The following is a 19711-nucleotide window of genomic DNA, read 5'->3' on the forward strand; positions in this document are numbered from 1 at the left end:
TGATGACCCATTTTTCATTGTCTTAAAGACCTCAGAACCAGGTTTAGAGAAGAATATTATTAAATCGACTTATAATCTTTACTTAACCTCGTGAAAGATGATAAGACCGAGCTTTAAGATTTAGAGGTTTGAAATACCTCTAAAAATTTAGAATTTTTGATAGTCGGGTGCTAAAAAAGCATTGCTGACTAATGAGTTCCGCTTTAGAAGACATATGCTTTCGAATAATTTGTGCAATATTTATGAAGTTTCATCTGAATCTTTACTCCATATTTTTCGTGATGGTAGAATTGTACATAGGACATAAAAGAGCATAGACGGAAGGCTGAGTTCAGATAACTTTTTCACCTTATCCCTAGTCTCTTAGTTATTGGTGAACTTATCTTCTTAGTCTCATATCAAAAGGTTCAAACTTGTGGCTCTTCCTTTTTGATAGTACTTTGTATTAGTTTTGTGAGAATAGATTCGTTTTTTAAAGATATAGAGCTCTTGATGAATGTAAGATTCATGGACTAGCTCTCCATTAGCCAAAGACTACCACCTAATTCAAATTGAGTTGTTTCAAATAAGGAAGGTAAATAATTTCTTAGAAAAACAAGTGTATTGGTTGTCTCTCAAACTCTTATCCATTAAACTTAATTCAGATAGCTTTGTGATAAAAGACAGAAAGATGACGTGTTAAGAAATTTTTAGAGATCATGAAAGAAAATTTTTAGAAGCTTATAGTACTAACTTAAGTATTTGTATTGTGACATTTTTTTGAGGTTAGATCTAACGATGAATATGAGTTTCGCTTATGCGAAAATGAAAATTGAGTCAAAAGTAATTATGGTTTTGTATCTACAAGATTCAATTCATTTTCATTTTTTGGATTTTTTTTGTCTTTGCCATCCAAAACAGATGCAGCAGATTGAAGAGTTGGAATCTTTATCATATAGTTAGAGAAGTAAATTTTGTACACATAAATTAATCTTACGTAGATATAATTTATAATATAATTGTTATATATTTCTTTTTATGTTGTATTTTTCTTAGGTTTTTTGCAGATTCAATTAGAAACTATATTTCTTAAAATAGTAGTTGTATAATCTAGATTTTTTTTGAACGTTTCTGTCCCGTTGATTATAAAATAAAATTTTATATTTAAATAAATATGCAAATAAATTTATTACATGAATTAAATAAGGAAAAGTAATTATTTTATTATGTAATAATCAAAATATATTTTGTTTCTGTTTTTCAAAGATGTTGGCTGAGTTGCCAAAATGTATTAAGGCGAATGTGTTTTCAGGTGAGGACTGAGGTTACCTAACCCTTCACACCCTCGAAAAGTCCGCCAACCCCCGCCCTATCACTAACCCCATCCCCTAAACAAAACAAAACTGAAACCCAACCCCCAAAGTCACTGCTACTTGATTAGTAGTTAATTACAATTAGTATTGGTATTAACAATTAAGAATCCCATTTATACAGAACCTAAACCATCCTACTACCACATTCCCCATTCGCCAACCCCCCTCCTTCTCTGTAACTGATGGAAGCATCGGCAGCGTTGTCGCGCATCGGGCTTGCGGGCCTGGCGGTGATGGGCCAAAACCTGGCTCTGAACATAGCGGAGAAAGGCTTCCCAATCTCCGTGTACAACCGCACAACCTCCAAGGTCGACGAGACCGTAGATCGGGCCCGCCAAGAGGGCTCTCTCCCTCTCACCGGTCAATACAACCCCCGCGACTTCGTCCTCTCACTCCAACGGCCCAGATCCGTCATCATCCTCGTCAAGGCCGGCGCCCCCGTTGACCAGACCATCGCCGCTCTCTCCGACCACATGGAGCCTGGCGACACCATCATCGACGGCGGGAACGAGTGGTACGAGAACACCGAGCGCCGCATCCACCAGGCCTCCGAGAAGGGACTCCTCTACCTTGGCATGGGAGTCTCCGGCGGCGAAGAGGGCGCCCGTAACGGTCCTTCCCTCATGCCCGGCGGCTCTCTCCAGGCCTACAACAACATCCAGGATATTCTCTCCAAGGTGGCCGCTCAGGTCGAGGACGGCCCCTGCGTCACCTACATCGGCGAGGGAGGTTCTGGAAACTTCGTGAAGATGGTCCACAACGGAATTGAATACGGAGACATGCAGTTAATCTCTGAAGCCTACGATGTTCTCAAGCATGTTGGTGGTTTGAACAATTCTGAGCTCGCTGATATTTTCGCGGAGTGGAACCGTGGGGAGCTTGAGAGTTTCCTCATTGAGATCACCGCTGATATCTTCAAGGTGAAGGATGAGGAAGGTGGTGATGGTTTCTTGGTGGATAAGATTCTTGATAAGACCGGCATGAAGGGCACTGGCAAGTGGACGGTTCAGCAGGCTGCCGAGCTTTCTATTGCGGCGCCAACCATTGCTGCGTCCTTGGATTCCAGGTACTTGAGCGGGTTGAAGGAGGAGAGGGAGAATGCTGCCAGTGTTTTGAAGGAAGCTGGAATGAGTGATGATATCGCATCTGCCGCGAGGGTTGGCGTCGACAAGAAGCGATTGATTGATGATGTGAGGCAGGCATTGTATGCTTCCAAGATTTGCAGCTATGCTCAGGGGATGAACTTGTTGAGGGCCAAGAGTAATGAGAAAGGTTGGAACTTGAATTTGGGAGAGTTGGCTAGGATTTGGAAGGGTGGATGTATCATAAGAGCTGTGTTCTTGGATAGGATCAAGAAGGCCTATCAGAGGAATCCCAACTTGGCGAGCTTGATCGTGGACCCAGAGTTTGCGAGGGAGATGGTGCAGAGGCAGGCTGCTTGGAGGAGGGTCGTGGGGTTGGCCATTTCGGCTGGAATCAGCACTCCTGGGATGTGTGCTAGCCTTGCTTACTTTGACACGTACCGGAGGGCACGGCTGCCGGCTAACCTTGTTCAGGCTCAGAGAGACTTGTTCGGAGCTCATACTTATGAGAGGGTTGATCGCCCCGGAGCTTTCCATACTGAGTGGACAAAACTCGCTCGCAAGAGTGGATCTGGGGTTGGTGCTCTCAATTGATACGTGTTTTGGTTGGGTTGGTTAGTTGTATTTGTGCTTTATTGTTCATGCAGCATTTGAGTTGAAAAATTGACACTGTATGTGCTTCTTTTGAGGATCCTTGTTTAGGCAGAGGAAAAACCACTATTGTTTACTTCTTATATCTGTTTTTGCTCTTAATTTAATAAAAGCAAGGTTTTTTCCACACAGGTTTTGATTTGTTTCCCTTTTTCTTTACAATCAACTAGGCTGTTGTATTAAAATTTGATGCTTTAAAACTTTGCAGTTGTATGAGATGAGACTAGTTAGTAAGATTAAAATTGCTCCATGTGATGGATAAGGGTGTTGATGATTACTGCTAATTGCCAAAAATATTCCCCTGTAGAACATGTTACATGCAATTATGATATTGTCCTATAGTGTGAGAAGACTAAGAACAAGGTACTGTATTATGTAGTCTTGGCATAGATAAAGCCATTAAGTCATATATGGTAGAGTTACAAATGCATTCTTCATTGCACAGAATAGAAGAAGCCAGGGTTTGTTGGGATCAAAACTTAAGGTTTTGGTTTGCCAAGTAACTCATTCCACACTTCCCATTTTGGCTTTTGATCTTGAGATGAGACTGAAGCAGTTATTTTAACTTGGAACAAACATGGAATCTTGCTTCTTTGAAAAGAAAGGAGAATTGCAGAGATATATTTTTGTTATTATGAATCAAACTCTACTTGAGAATTATTTAATTCCGTCCGATTTTTATGACAGTTTCATGTAAACAAAGTTATGTCAATCACCAGAGAGATGTCTCCAAAGAATCAATTTCGCATTCCGTTGAAAAAGAATCATAGAAAATTTTACCATCCATTTTATTTCAACCAACCAAATACACCAAAGGAAACTGTACCCCTCTAGATTTGTTGAAGGGTCTATATGGTGAAACATTATCAGACACAAACTACTCATTGATCCCTCTAACTAATTGAGCATATCATAAATGATTTTACAGAATGATCCTATCCTACTGCATTACCTAACACTAGATATAAGATTTTTCAGTACTTTCAAAAGATATCTTGGCAAGAGAATCACAAAATTCTCCTCCTTTTGGAGTAGTTCTTGTTCTCGGTTTTATTACTATGGTCAACACCTGTGCCCTCAGCAGTTCTTCCCTGAACTTTCAATGCATGCTTGACAAAAACGTTTAACCTCCACAGTGTGTAGTCGTTCTGTAAAATTTAGCAGAAAAAAAAAGGTTTAGCAACAAGAAAGAGCATGCTTCGCGGAACAACATAACGACTCAAGGAAAGGCAAGGCAAAACTGAAAAATGGTTGACAGCAAACATCAGTAGCTATAGATACAACGTGGAGAGACCTGAGAATTAATGTCAAGTTCCACAACTTCAGCATTAGGTTGGAAGTTTGGATTGTTTTCATGAACTATTTGCAATGCTCTGATGAGGTATTCAGGAGACAACCTTGGGAGAGCTGTCCCAAGTAGAACTTTCTCCTGAGATGAGAGTTTCCTGCAGTATTTTCAGCAACATTTAGCAATACCAAAAGAAAAAGGTTTCTTGAACAATGAACATGGACATCAATGTCACGATGAAATTTAAGGAACCTATGAGTTTTGAAGGATATAAAAACCTATCAGCCTTCAATGTTATATTGGCATAAAACAGCTTGTTCAAAATCAACTCAATGCCAAGACACATGTACGTGAGACAAATTCAACAGCGTAAGTAGCAAAGGGACATCAATATTAAGAACAAGTGGTATACTTTATCATTCAAATCTTCTTAGAGGGGATGTAGGTTGTTATACATGTAACCGCCATTTGTATTCATCTCAGTTATAAAGTCTGGTGACTTTTAGAAAATTTTAACCTTAGTGTAAATGATAAGACAGAAAAACAAGCAAATGGCAACGTATAACACATATCTATTGCAATTTGACCATCATCAAGAGGCATCAATACGAGGTTAATAGTTTACAAACCTGCAGTTTTGAATAACCAATGCTTTAAGACTCTTCAAATGCACATCAACCTTGTCCAGCTGAAACAACAGGAAGAAGATCAAATGGCAGCATAAAGCATACTCCTAAGTAAAATCAAATAACTGATTTAGAACATGATTCTAGAATAAAAATAATCAATCAACCTCAACAGATAAATCCCTAGTCATATTGGCATAAGTTGCTTCTTGTGCGAGCTGTGTTTCCAACTGTGCATCCGCTTCTTCCTTTAAATGTCTCCTCTCCTAACATACAAAATAAAAAGTTACATAGGACAACTGAAAACTGTGTTATTTCTATATATGTAGCCATTGAAATTATGTGTAATCTTTCACTCATCTAAAAGAGAGGCAAAGATTTTGGGAGAAAAAAAGTTACCTCTTGGTCAACTTTAGGCAACAGGAGCAGCCATTTCTCTTCGAACTTGTTCAGCAAGGTTCTCGCCATAACATGGACTTCATTCTTTTTATCATTGTATTTCATTGCATTCTTAAAAATCAACCTTACATCAGAATATATCTCCCTGACATTCTTATAACCAGAGCCATCCTTAGCTTCCATTTTTCTTTTTATTGTGCTGAAATCCATAGGCTTATTGATAACCTATGAGAAGGGAAATTTAAAAATAAAATAAAAAAGGGTAGTATTATCCCAAGAAAGAAACATTGAACATAAAAAGAACTCCTTTAATAGTTTTGGATCAATACAAGGATTTCAAATGTCATTTATCTAGAAGATATAAAGTCTACTCACTTGCATTCCCACCTATAATGGTGCACATTAGAAAGGAATTGAGAAGCAAGGAATCATCTCCCAAGTAAGTAGGAAACTAGAAATAGTAACATAGTAAGTGATATCGTATGTGGCACGTTTCTCATGATAGTGAGAGGAAACAGTGAAGATACTTTTGTAACTAGATAATGAAGTAATTATAGAGGAGAGAACTAGTCATCCAAAAGTCAGAAATTAATTTTTAAATGATTTTTTAGTTGGTGTAATTCACCAAAATAGGTGGTTGGGGTGATGTACAAGAATATGAGTTGGTCTGCTTTTTGCAACCAGCAAAAAGCTAAGGAGTAACTACGTATCGCAGAAGAAAACGCATACTGTTTTCACAACTTATGAAATGCAGAAAAAGATTAAAAAATATTATTTTTCACAACCTGAAATATAGAAGAGGACAAAAAAACAATTGCTTTTCATAACGTGTAAAAGATTTAGGCTCATATTTCTAAAATTAACCTATATGACCCATTTTTAGGAAATTCACATTTTTTTTTATACCATATACCAAATTTTCAGCCTCCAAAAGCCAGTTATTTTATTTTTTCTTAGTTCTGTATTTGATGCTGAAATATCCAAGTTTGGTTACAGCATAAGCAAGTACATCCAACATAATTATTTGTCATCTGGTACAGTTTTCCATGAAATTATAAACAAAGAATTCCCAGAAAAAGGAAAGAGAGAAAAATATTACCTCATAATAGTCATACAGTCCCAGACCTTCAACATCTACAGGATCCATAAAAGGCCAAGCCCATTCATGCTGAGTAATCTGTGAAGCAATGAATGCATCACAATTAAAAACTTGGCAGAACTCAAAATTCAACACAAGCGGTCATATTTATTTGAACAACCAGAAAGAAAACTGATCAATTTTTCTTGATGAAAATGAAACTTAGCATGTAAGGAAATACTATTTTCCATCAAATGAATTCATCTCAATAAAATGCTTTCTACCAGTGAAAGCAGAACAAAATTGTCCTTAATGGATAATCATTTGTTTGAATTCAGTTCATTAATTTAACAAAAACAAAATTCATATTCAAGCAAGATACTGATAACATACATTGGAATTCCATGATTTCATCTTAATCCAACAATAGACATGAAACCTTAGACGTAGTTGTAGAGTGTTAGCAATTACCTGACGCAATATAACGGAAAACTGGCGCATGAGTTCTTCCCTTCCTTTTGCAGCATCAGCATCAGCTTCATTGTGTGAATCACCTTGCAGTGACTTCTTAGTTCCAATAAGATGCTTATTTTCACCCTTGTTTTTGGAATTATTAACTTTAAAATCGTTGGATTGGTAGAACTGTTCAACTTCATTTACTTGTTTCTCTAGCTACATTGAGCACAATACACAAAGAAACACTTTTTTGTTAACTCATTTTCAAATAAAGAAGTTTAAATATTAACAAGCCTATGCATGCATAACAGCAATTCCACACTTAACATGTGCTAGATCCTTATAACCCAACTAACATTAGCTTCTACCTTCCAGCTTTATAACAAAGAGAACATTTCAAAGGGAATCATGAAAACAATATAACAATATCCTAACTAATGCAATGTGTTTAGAAGCATAGAAAACTTTTCTTTATATTGTTTTCAATCATAGGGATTATGAAAACATTTAGATGTCAGAGACTTCATGAAAATATAGATCAGAGAACTTCTAAAGGGGACTAAATTGCCATATTTTCATGAGAGGAGCATACTATTGAGAATGTGCTGTGAATTTATACTCACTATTTGAATAAACATTACCCCAAAGAAATAAACTTTAAGAATTTAATCTTTATGCACTGTTGGTATCAGTGTAAAATGGCTATACAAGAATCTAATTATATATTATTACGTTAAGAAAAGTAATTACATTTCACACTCACTATTTGAATAGCAATCTAAATGAAAAAGATTGATTGAAAACAATATATCAAAATTAAACACAAAACTCAAACCAAAATAAGTTACATCCACATATGAGGAGTCCATTTTGATCCACATACACTGACCCACATTGCATGCACAAACATGAAGAACATTTTCTTCTTGGACTCACACGTGATAATAAAGAGTTAAAGACAACAAGACAGGGTAAAACTTTACCGAGACAAGAAGTGAAGAACAAGGCAGAAAAACAAGAATCAGCAGCATTATCTAGTATCAAGAAAAAAATCAATAGAGATATTTAAAATCTTCATCATCTGGTACATGTGATGTGAGTGAGTAATGTTGGATCCTATATTTAAAAAAAAAAAAAATTGAATGCTATGTTGAACATGAATTGTAATTAAATAAAAAATTAAAGCATCATGGACGCATGAATTATATATCAATTATGGTTGAAAAATGATAATCCACAAACATAGATAATTAAATAAAGAAATAGTTTTGAGTTATTATGATTAGTATTTAGTAGTATAGGATGGTTCACCTTGACAACTTGAGTTTGAATTTGATCGATTGAGAACCTAAAACCGTTCAGATCCTCCTCTGTGACACTGGAATACAAAGCAGCCATTGATGCCAGAAATCTTTCTCTTTCTTCTTTCCTTTTTTTTTCTATAAAAAAAATATCCTTTTACTATTATTATTTGTTTGAGCCATTATTTATATCAGATTCTGTTTTACATATTCGGGTTTGGAAGCGAGTGAGGGTTTAGTGAGGGTTTTTTTTCCTTCTTTGATTCAGAGATAAGTTTTTAAGAGTTATATTTAATGTGCTTAATTAAATAAGTTTTTAATTATAATAATAGTATTTTAAATGATGTTAATTAGAGGATTGGTCATGTTCTCTCACTCTCTTTTAGACTTTTTTTTTTTTTAGTGAATAAATTTTAACACACCATCAAAATTCTCTGTAACTAAAACTAATTTATGTTTGTGATTAGCTAAACATGCTCATTATTATCTCTTGAAACAAATTTTGAAATTGCTTTCTTACTACATGTCAATACGTCATTACTCCAAATATTAGCATGCTCTGTCTCTGTGTTGTACAAAAATCAATAGCAAAATTAAAAGTGAAAAATTTATAAAACTGCAAATACCTCTCTTTTTTCTTTCTTGATTTTTCACGGAATTCCTAATCAAATAAATTAAGGACTAATCTATTATACATTTATATTTTGTTTAGATATAAAAAAATAAAAAAAAAAGAAAAATAAGAGAAAATAAATGAGAAAATAAAAAATAGAATTATTTATGTATTGTTTGGATGAAAAAAATAAATAAAAAAAATTTGTTTGAATGAAAAAAAATAAAAAAAATCATAATAATATATAATATCTTTATAATAAAATAAGAGTTAAATATCAAATTCGTCCCTGAAAGATACCTCGATCTCCATATTAGTCCCCGAAAGATAAAGTTAATCAAAAGAGTTTCCGAAAGTTACACGAGTGAATCACGTTTGTCCTTCCGTTAACTCCCGTGCTGACCTGGCTAACGTCTGCTGACGTGTGTGGTTAGCTTCCAACGTGGAAGAGGCCAACGTGTCATAACCTATTGCTGAGAAGGTAAGTTTGGCAAAACAATTCAAATAAGTCCCTAAGTGTTTGAAACCTAATCCTAAATTCCACGATAAATAGGTCGCCTTCATCAATCAGAGGGTCATATGCCTGGGTTCGTGTTGAAATTGCTGGTTTGGGGCAACGATGGAGGCAGGAAATGGAGTCCGTGGTGGTGGTGTGTCGTTCTTCTCGAACGGCAGTAATGCTTCCAGCGCCTCAATGCGAACCAGGAGGAAAACCCATGAGGAATCATGTTTCTGTGGGTTGAAGGCTGCGATAAGAAAATCTGGGACAGCGGAGAATCCAGATAGACTATTCCGTGCATGTCCAAGGTACTGGGTGAGTGTTGTGTAAGACGTTAAGGGTTTTCAATGTTGTTTTGTGTGTTGGGTTTTCTTTAATTTTTTATTTTCTAATTTCTGAATTTGCAGAAGGGCAGTCACTGCAACTACTTTAAGTGGGTTGAGGATGATGAGTATGAAGGGGTGGGCGAAGGTGGAACAAAGAAAGATTATGGGGCGGAGCTGCAGGTTGATAGTGACTGTGATGAATGGAGGTTGAAGGTGGCATGGAGACTGGGCAGCTTGGAAGCTGAAGTAAAAGCATTGAAAATGTTAATAGTTTTTCTGTTTGTGGTAGTTGTGCTTAATGTGATCGTTTGTAGTTTGTTGTCTCGTTCCAAGTAAAGCAAATTCTGTTGAAACGTGATGGTGTAATGACACGAATCAATTGAATGAGAATAGATGTTGCATTTGGCTTTTTTAGATGAAGACAACACAATCCAATTCAAAGGTTCCAAACCAATTCGGATCACTATTAAAGTAAGATGCACTAAGGAATGGACATAATTAGTAGTCAAAGTACTGTTAAACATTGAGTAGTCAAAGTACTCTTAAACATTGAGTTGCCATAGGAGGCTAGATGTCACATTTTCTTAAGGACCAAAATAAAAAGGTTTAACATAGGATACAGACCACATCAAAGTCATAAGCTTTTACATGAGGATACAAAACCTAAAAGGTATCCTAGACCAAAATAAAAGGGCATAGTACAACTTTCAGTTACATAGATAACCAATTGCCCTGTGCAAAAAAATATAAAGTATCCTCACACAAAACAAATTCAACCAGAATACATTTCAACACTAATCAAAGTCATTTATCAATCTTTCTTGGGGGCTTGAAGCCGGGAGTAGGAACGAAGGTCATAAAGTCGGCCAATTTTTTAGCAGTAGTTGAACTAGTCCCCTTGATTGTCTCAGCAGAGATAGCAACTGGTGCGGCTACAGTAGGTTTAGGAGAGGACTGAAGTCTGGCTTTCCTTTTAATGACCTTTAATTTGGATGGCCTAGCTGTGAGTTGTTCCTACACAATTTAAAAGGTAGATCTAGATTTAGATTTAGCTTATAAAAGAAATGAGATTTATGAAATAACAAATGTTTAAAATAAATCACATATGGCAGATTACCTGTTGTGTTTCTTGGGTTGATGGTATACTGTCACACTGGCTAATATCAATTACTGTTAGAGTCTGTGTTGTTGATGGAGCTGGATTAGGTTCAGCTGGGATAGCGGTTGCTTCAGGGGTAGCCCCTTCTGCAGCAGGGGCAACCACAACTAGTTGCAGCTGCAGCTGCTTAGCATGCTTCTCAGCTTCGGTAGCTTTCTTCTTTGCACAGCTTCGCTTGTTGTGTCTTATCTCACTGCAATACATGCATCTGATAGGGTTATACTTCCTCTTCATCTTTGTTTTTGACCCAGTAGGTTGTTCCTCTTTGTCCCTTCGCCTTTTTTTCGTTGGCCTTCCAGGCTTTGCCTTAAATGGTGGTGGGACGGGAGCTGGGTGTGGAGTTTTTTCCCACAGATCCTGACCTTTCACTGGATTCACATTGAAGCAATAAGTCTTCCTGTACGCTTCCATCTTCAACCAGTCATGACAATAGTCTTCAGCACGTTTGTCATTCTTATCCTGTATAGCCGAGATTGCATGCATACACGGCATCCCTTACAAAGACAAATTGATCATTATTTGAAGATCGTGCATAAAAGTAGATGACAGTAACTAATGTTGAATTTTTTACCTGTGAGTTGCCAAAAGCGACAGCTGCATGTATGCTTTCCCAGGTCAACCACCATATTGGTTGGCCAGCCATGAACTTTATACAGTTCTTTTTTTTCATCACCAGACCATTGAGGAGCCCAGTGGCTAGACAACGTTGTCATGGCTTCAAGTCTACTCTGCTGAACAGGGGGGAGAATCCCTTGATAATTCTCTAGCTTCTTCCGATTGTCAACAATACTCTTCATGATGATTCTTCTAACTTCCTCTGCTAATGTCAGAATCAGCTTGCCCCTATCATGCTTGATTTTCGCGTTGAAAGACTCGCAAGCATTGTTGCAGATGTTATCCACCTTTGACAGTTCACTAAAGTGGGCCTTTGTCCATGCATCTTTAGGCCACTTGCCGAGATATTCCCAGGCTTTTTGATTAATTAGCTTCACTCTGTTCATGTTTCTATTGAATTCAACTGTTGTCCTAGACCGAGCACATTCCCAAACCATATCTTTCAGTTCAGTGCTAGACCATTGTTTTGAGAAATTGCGCCATAAATGACAGGCGCAGAATCGATGGTGTACCCTGGGAAACACTTCCTGAACAGCTGGTATTAAATCCTGCAAGTTAAAACACACACGACAAGATGACAAATCAATTTCATCCCTACAATAACTTCATTAAATCAAATTCATCCCTCAATGTAACCTCATTAAATCAAAATAGTCCTACTAATTCCTACTTGTAAGTCAATAAAATGCTAACCTTCTGCATGTCTAAAATGAAGCACCATTTGTTCTCCCTGTAGTCTCCCAGGTCATTATGCAATAACTCAAGGAACCACTTCCAATTGTCTTTGTTTTCAACACTCACTATGGCATAAGCAATCACAAATATGTAATTGTTAGCATCCTGCCCACAAGCTGTTAAAATCTGACCCCCATGTAGTGTTTTCAAAAATGCTCCATCAAGACCAATTAAGGGTCTGCAACCTGCCTTAAACCCCCTCTTGCAGGAATCAAGACAAACATAGAAGCGATCAAATAGGGGAGGACACTTAGGCATGGGGATAACAGACACTTGAACTGTGGAACCGGGGTTACTAGTCAGCAACTCATTGGCATAGTCCCACACCAACCCATATTGAGCTATCTCATCACCCTCGACTATTTTCCTAGCGGCTTTCAAAGCTCTTGTAATGCATGTGCTATTCAGATACACGTTGCACTTTCTAACAAACCAGTCATAAACCTCTTGATGCTTCATGATTGGGTGTTTTCTAAGCTTAGGTACTAGTTTACTCAGAGTCCAGGTTTGGGTTGCAGCTCTGTTTTTCCTCCTTCTTGGACAAGTGTGACTATCTACTAGTGTCTTAATTTGCCAAGATCCATCTTGTTTATTACATGCACAGTAAACTACCCAGGGACAATCTTCAGACTTACAGACACCCCTAACTCTAACTTTGTCATTTTTTGAAAACAGAATATTTCTACCCCACTGGATTGTATAATCCCTAGTTGCTTGTATGAATTCAGACTTGGACTTAAATACCATACTGACCTCAAATTTCAACTCCTCAAACTTTGTTTTCTCATTGAACTGAGGGTATACAGCTGGTGATTCTTCATCAGACTCCAACACCTTATCAGAATCCTCTGAATGCCAGAAGTCAGCATCTGAGGCACCATCACTATCATCTAAATCTGGTAACAAAAATTTGAACACATAAGCCACCCTAACATTTGCAAAATAGTTCAAAAAATAACTAACCCTTATGGAATTAACATACCAGACTTAGAGCTTTCATCATCTTTAGACCCCTCATAGTTAGAATCATCAATGTCTATCTCTTTATCAGCTAATCTTTTCTTAGGGGGCTTCTGCTTCTCTCTGACTTCAGACCTGCTGTCCCTCTCTCCACTTCTTTTTCCCTTCCCAGAGTCACTGTCACTGTCACTACTATAGAGGTTGTCTCCTACAACTTTTGGAGGCCTATATAGTTCATCTTCAGTACTCTCATAAGAGTCATGAGAGTCAGTGTCATCTTCCTGGAGGGGAGCTTCCTTCACTTGTCTTCCAGATCTTGTGACTCTGCAGCCACTGCTACTTCATTTGTCATTTGCCCCTTGTGAGTTATTGGCTGCCTCTGATGAAGAATTTGATTAAGATGGGACTGATTTGGCCTGATAACTGGTCTTCTTGGCCTGAGGAACAGGCTTCATGGGCTGAGATGTTATCTTCTTGGGCTAAGATGTTGTCTTCTTGGGCTGGTGGGCTGCTTTATTGGGCTGAGACATGGGCTTCACCTTTGGTTGGTTGGGCTCAGATATGGACTTCATTGTTGGATTGGGCTGTGACTTGGGCTGTGAGGTTGTTCTGTTGGGGTGAGAGGTTTGCTTGTTGGAGCCAAGATCCATTGTTGTGGCTTTTTTCACAAGTTGGGAACTGCACTTCTTGGCTTCGAAATTCCTCCCTTGTTTCAAGCTTTCTGCTTCCACATTCACTACTTCTTCCTCAATCTGGTCTACTATACAAGGCTGAGAAATACAATTCTCCAGGTAGATATTGATTAGATTGTGGTTTCTCCTGCAATCCTTGCACATGGCAACCAAGTCTGCGTCTGTGACTAAGCTTCTCAACCCTGATGAAAGGGAAACTCCAGGATCTTTCCACCAACAGTTTCTAGCTTCAATGTAACCCAACTCCCTGTAATAACCCCTTACAAAGAACACGTCAAGCGTGTCTCCTTCAACCCCCATCAAAACCTCTGTATTATCGGGTTCGTATACCATATCTCCTTCCGCATTCTTCTTAAACAATCCACCATGGTGAAACACAAAGGTCATCGGAGGACCTTCCATCTACAATCAGAAAAAAGAAAATATCCTTAGCCCACACAGATTGCAACTGGCTATTCTCAATCATAACATAACAAACCCTAACCCCAAAACAAACATGCAACAACGAAAACTAACCCTCATTAAAATGAAAAATCCATAACTCAATATCATCACAACGCCAGTCAAAGCAATGCATTCTGACACTTAAACAATAGTCACACAAACCCTTAGGCTCCTCAAACCCCTACCCGTAATCAGACAGAGACATACAGAACGCCACCCCTAAGTCATCAGGCTAAAAACTGACTTCAAAAAAAGGAAAAAACTTTAATGCTTACCTCTAACCGTCACGATTGCTTCTTCCACAATCAATGTTGCTAACAGAGCTGACGACCACAATTCTCAGTAACAACACCTACTCGGCTTTGATCGTCAACTAACAACGAGAAACGTCAATGGCGAATGCAAGGTGAAGGGGTTAGGGCATGGCTTGAGGGAGACGAAACATTTTGGAACCAAACATGGAGATACTTGTTATGGAAGAGGGTGAATCTACTCTGCAACGTTTTGAATCCATGCTGCCCACAAAACGACGCCGAATCATGTCTATCTGGACATTCACTCAAAATGGCGTCGTTTTCCTTCTCTGCCAGCATGGCAGTTAACGTCCCACGTGAGCAGACGTTAGCCATGTCATCAAGCAAATTGACGGAAGGACGAACCTGATTCACTCGTGTAACTTTCGGAGACTCTTTTGATTAACTTTATCTTTAGGGGACTAATATGGAGATCGAGGTATCTTTCAGGGACGAATTTGAGTATTAACTCAATAAAATAAAGTATAAATATTTTTATTTATTTATATTTTATTATATTTTATAAATATTATAAAATATTATAATTTTATATATTTAATTTAAAAGTGGAGAAGTAAAACTCTTTTTCGGTCCTTATTCTTTTTCAATTTAGACAACTTACATTTTAACGATTGAAAAATGACAATGCGTCCCATATCTTTTTTTTCATTAGATGCATGAGTCTTTATCCTTTTTTTTCATTAGACACATGAGTCATTCTATAAGAATTTTTGACAAAAGATAACGAAAAATACTTACGTGTGACGTAATTTGTATGAATTGGCCTTCATTAGTCCTACGTGAATAATAAATATTCGATTGGAATTGTTTAGCTCCTACATAATCATCAAAACGATGTTTCAATCAAATGGTTATCATCCTTCTACAACATTATTTTGATGATTGTATAAATAATAAATAGCCACAATCAAATGGTTATCATCCATGTAAAATAGGTGAAGAGCAGATTATACAAATTAACATCATACGTAAAGCATTTTTTGCTATTTTTTACTAGAGATTTTTATTAAAAAAAAAAAAAAAAAACTTATGTATTTAAAGAATAAAAAGATAGAGGATGAATTTTCATTTTTTAATTATTAAAATATAAATAGTATAAACTTAGGGGCGAAAAGAAATTTTACTCAAAGTGGAATATCATGCATATTTACACTTTATTTAATGGTAAAAGATATGCATAGTGTTGGGAATAAGGAGTATGACCACAATCCAATCAATTATGTGTCAAATAATTTGTTATTGTTATTATATTAAAATGTTAATATAATCCTTGATTAAATTTAGAGATTTATCATTGTGATAGTAATCATAATATTGAGAGATAAATCTTTTATAATTTAATCTAAATTGTTCTTGATCATAAGATTATTAAAAAGGACATTAATAATCCGAAAAGATCAAAATATATATATATATATATGCTTTATTAGAATCTTGAGTAACAAGATTGAAGAACTTGCAAATGAATATTAGAGAATGAGAGAAGAAGATAAACTTGATAGATTGAATATGATAGAATGAATATTAGGAAACTCTGTTTCTCCAAAGAGTAAAGTTATTATATATAGCATATACACAAGTCATCCCTTATTAGGGTAGAAAGACTAATCTACCCTCTAACTAATCATAATAGAATAGAAAATTAATTCACTACTCTAACACCCCCCCTCAAACTGAGGTACTTGATCTGTCATGTACTCTCAGTTTGGTTCTAAATTTCTGAAATGCTGGCAAGGAGAGAGGTTTAGTTAGAGTATCTGCTATCTGATCTGTGGAAGGTATATGCACGACAAAAAGTTCTCTGCGGTTGACTAGATCCCTGATAAAGTGTAAGTCTAGCTCCAAGTGCTTGCACCTGCTATGAAGGACAGGATTAGCAGCTAGAAGGCAAGTGGACTGGTTATCGCAGTAGATGGTAGGTGGGATTTTTTGAGGAATGTGCAGCTCCCCGAGCAACTGTTGAAGAGACATAATTTCAGTTTGTGCAGCAGCTATAGATCTGTATTCTGCTTCAGTACTGCTTCTGCTGAGTTTGGTTTGTTTATTACTTTTCCAGGAGACTAGATTGTTGCCAAGATACACACAAAAGCCTGTAATAGATTTTCTGTCATCCAAGTCACCACCCCAATCAGAATCTGCAAAGGAAAGTAAGCGAAAATCAGTAGCTTTTGTGAAGAATAAGCCATGATTCAAAGTTCCTCTCAAATATCTCAAAATTCGTTTCACACACTTCCAATGGTGTAGTGTAGGTTGGTGCATATATTGAGATACTTTATTAACCGAGTATGATAAATCTGGCCTAGTAAGAGTTAAATATTGTAAGCCGCCTACGATTGACCTATAAAGTTTTGGATTATCAAAGAATTCTGAGTCATTAGCAGACATCTTAAGACTAGATATCATAGGAGTAGGCATGGGACTTGAGTCCTCCATAGCTGATCTTTTTAATAATTCTGATGCATATTTAGATTGAGTAATTAACAAATTTCCTTGTGGCAAATAATTTGCTTCCAGGCCCAAGAAAAAGCTGAATTGTCCCAAATCTTTCAAAGAAAAAATTTTATTGAGATCAGATATGAGAGTATTAATTTCATTCATATTATTACCAGTTACGATAATATCATCAACATACACAATTAAGTAAACAACAGAAGAGGAAGTATATCTAATAAACAAAGAAATATCAGATTTAGCATTCTTAAATCCAAATTTGGCTAAGGTTTTGGCCAAGGTATTGAACCAAGCTCGTGGAGCTTGCTTCAAACCATAGAGAGCCTTGTTTAGACAGCAAACTAAGGATGAATTTGAATGAGAGTAACCTGGTGGTTGGGCCATATAAACAGTTTCGTCTAGTTTACCATTGAGAAACGCATTATTAAAGTCAAATTGTCGTAATGGCCAACCTAAAGAGACAGCAATACTAAAAATAACCCGAACTGTACTAGGCCTCACAACCGGGCTATAAACCTGCTCATAATCTATTCCCTCTGTTTGATGAAAGCCTTTACCAACTAGCCTAGCTTTGTATCTTAGAATGTTTCCAAATTGATCCTTTTTAATGGCAAAAACCCATTTGCTTCCTATGATGGTAGCATTTGGGGGTGGTTCTTTGAGAATCCATGTTTGACACTTCATAAGTGCTTGAAATTCAATGTCCATGGCTTGTTTCCAGTGTGGAGAGGCTAGAGCTTGAGCTACAGTCTTAGGGATGTTATGTATCAAATCAGTGGTTGTAGGTTTGGAAGTAGTCGTGGTAGCTAAAGCTCTAGGTTTAGTAATTCCAGATTTTGATCGAGTTACCATGGCATGAGTGTTATTGGGTGGGGATGGAGTCGGAGAGATAGGGGGTAAGACAATGTCAATGTCCCCAATTGGTATAGAAGAATCTGATGTACTAGAAGCTGAATGTGGAGTTGTGTTATTGGATAAAGTGTTTGATGTAGATGTAGGAGTGGATGGACAAGTGTGAGGTTGTTCTAAATGAGGGGGTTGACCAAGAGATTGATGGGACGATGTACTAGTTGAAGGGGAAAGAGGGAAGGAGGCTGTATTAGTTGGTGGAGTAATATAAAAAATAGGATTCTCAGCCAATGCTACAGATTCAGACTTATTAGAAGAGGAATCAGACTTAGAAAACATAATACTATAGGGAAACACAGATTCATTAAAATTAACATGTCTTGCTAAGTATATTTTTCCATTTTTTGCCATACACCTATAGCCTTTGTGATTAGCATCATACCCTAAAAACAAACATTGTTCTGATTTATATGCAAACTTTACCTTATTATATGGTCTTAAGAAAGGGTAACATGCACAACCAAAAATTTTAAAGAAATTATAGTCTGGTTTTTGATTAAACAGCATCTCAAAAGGACTTTTATCTTGCAATACCTTTGTAGGGAGTCTATTGATGATATAAGCTGCACTAATGAAGGCATCTTCCCAGAAAGTCATGGGTAAGGAAGCTGTGGCAAGTAAAGAGAGGCCCATCTCTGTGATGTGCCTATGTTTTCTTTCCACACTGCCTTGTTGATGATGCGTGTAACCACAAGACTGTCTGTGCAAAATGCCTTCTGATGCCAAGAATAGAGTAAAATCTTTTGAAAGAAATTCCATACCTTTATCCGATTGTAGTGCTTTGATTTTGTGACCACTTTGCTTCTCCATAAAAGCTTTATAAGTTTGAAATGCAACGAATGCTTGTGATTTGTTAGTTAGCAAATAAAGACAAGTATATTTTGTATATGCATCAACAAAACATATATAGTATCGAAATCCATTTCTAGAGTTCATGGGGGCTGGTCCCCAAATGTCTACAAAAACAAGTTGTAAGGGTTGTGTATAGGAAGTTTCAGAAGCAGGAAAATGTAAGCGATGCATCTTTGCCATAGAACATATTTCACATACATGTTGAAATTTAGTAGCAGAACCAGAAAAATTATAAGTTTGATTAAGAACAGTAAGAACAGTCTGAATAGCACTATGGCCTAACCTCTTGTGCCATAATTGCACATCTTTATTTTTATTTGCCAGAGAATTAAAGGCCGGATCCAAACATGAGTCTAATACATGTGAATTACTAAAATCAGAAATAGGCACAGTGTTGAGTACAGTGGATTTAGTTTGAGGCTGCTGAAGAGTAGCATTATTACAAACAATTTCAGAACTAGTAGTCAAAGATCTTGGGATCCTAAGGTTATCTAAGGTATAAATTCCATTCCTAGCATTGCCTTGTAGGAGTAGGTTCTTGGTATCCTGGTCACGAATTAAGCAAACATCAGGCCAGAATTCAAAATAAACATGGTTATCAAAGGCAAATTTTGAAACACTTAATAGATTCTGCGTAATTTGAGGAACATGAAGAAGATCATTCAGACAATAAGCAATGTTAGTGGAAGGGTCAAAAAGAATAGAGGAACCTGAAGAAGAGATCGGTATACCTGCCCCATTACCTACATAAAGCTGGTCTGAATTAAGATTCGTGGAAGAGGCAGTGAGTAAATTGTTGGAGTCTGGGGTAATGTGGTGACTTGCTCCTGAATCCGGAAACCAAGAAGCTTCACTAATGGATGATGGTGTAGAAATATAAGCTCTTGGTTGATGAAAGGTGGAAGACGG

At 37.0% G+C, this 19711-nt stretch overlaps 2 protein-coding genes across 2 annotated transcripts; one reads left to right on the forward strand and one right to left on the reverse strand.

Annotated features, from left to right (window-relative positions):
- The first annotated feature begins 1223 nt into the window (after window positions 1–1223).
- On the forward strand, window positions 1224–3214 carry LOC112741775 (6-phosphogluconate dehydrogenase, decarboxylating 3, chloroplastic). Its single transcript, XM_025790874.3, has one exon. It carries the CDS (start codon window positions 1535–1537, stop codon window positions 3026–3028), a length of 1494 nt encoding a protein of 497 aa, XP_025646659.1. The 5' UTR covers window positions 1224–1534; the 3' UTR covers window positions 3029–3214.
- Window positions 3215–3852: 638 nt separating this feature from the next.
- LOC112741776 (transcription factor GTE1) lies at window positions 3853–8376 on the reverse strand. The gene is made up of 8 exons (XM_025790875.3): window positions 8244–8376; window positions 6948–7148; window positions 6498–6575; window positions 5399–5623; window positions 5167–5265; window positions 5003–5061; window positions 4380–4530; window positions 3853–4233 (listed from the first exon to the last, which is right to left on the reverse strand). The coding sequence occupies exons 1-8, from the start codon at window positions 8328–8330 to the stop codon at window positions 4093–4095; spliced, it is 1041 nt and encodes a 346-aa protein (XP_025646660.1). The 5' UTR covers window positions 8331–8376; the 3' UTR covers window positions 3853–4092.
- Window positions 8377–19711: the final 11335 nt, after the last annotated feature.

This window comes from Arachis hypogaea, chromosome 14, assembly GCF_003086295.3.
Source record: "Arachis hypogaea cultivar Tifrunner chromosome 14, arahy.Tifrunner.gnm2.J5K5, whole genome shotgun sequence".
NCBI classification, from domain to species: Eukaryota; Viridiplantae; Streptophyta; class Magnoliopsida; order Fabales; family Fabaceae; genus Arachis; species Arachis hypogaea.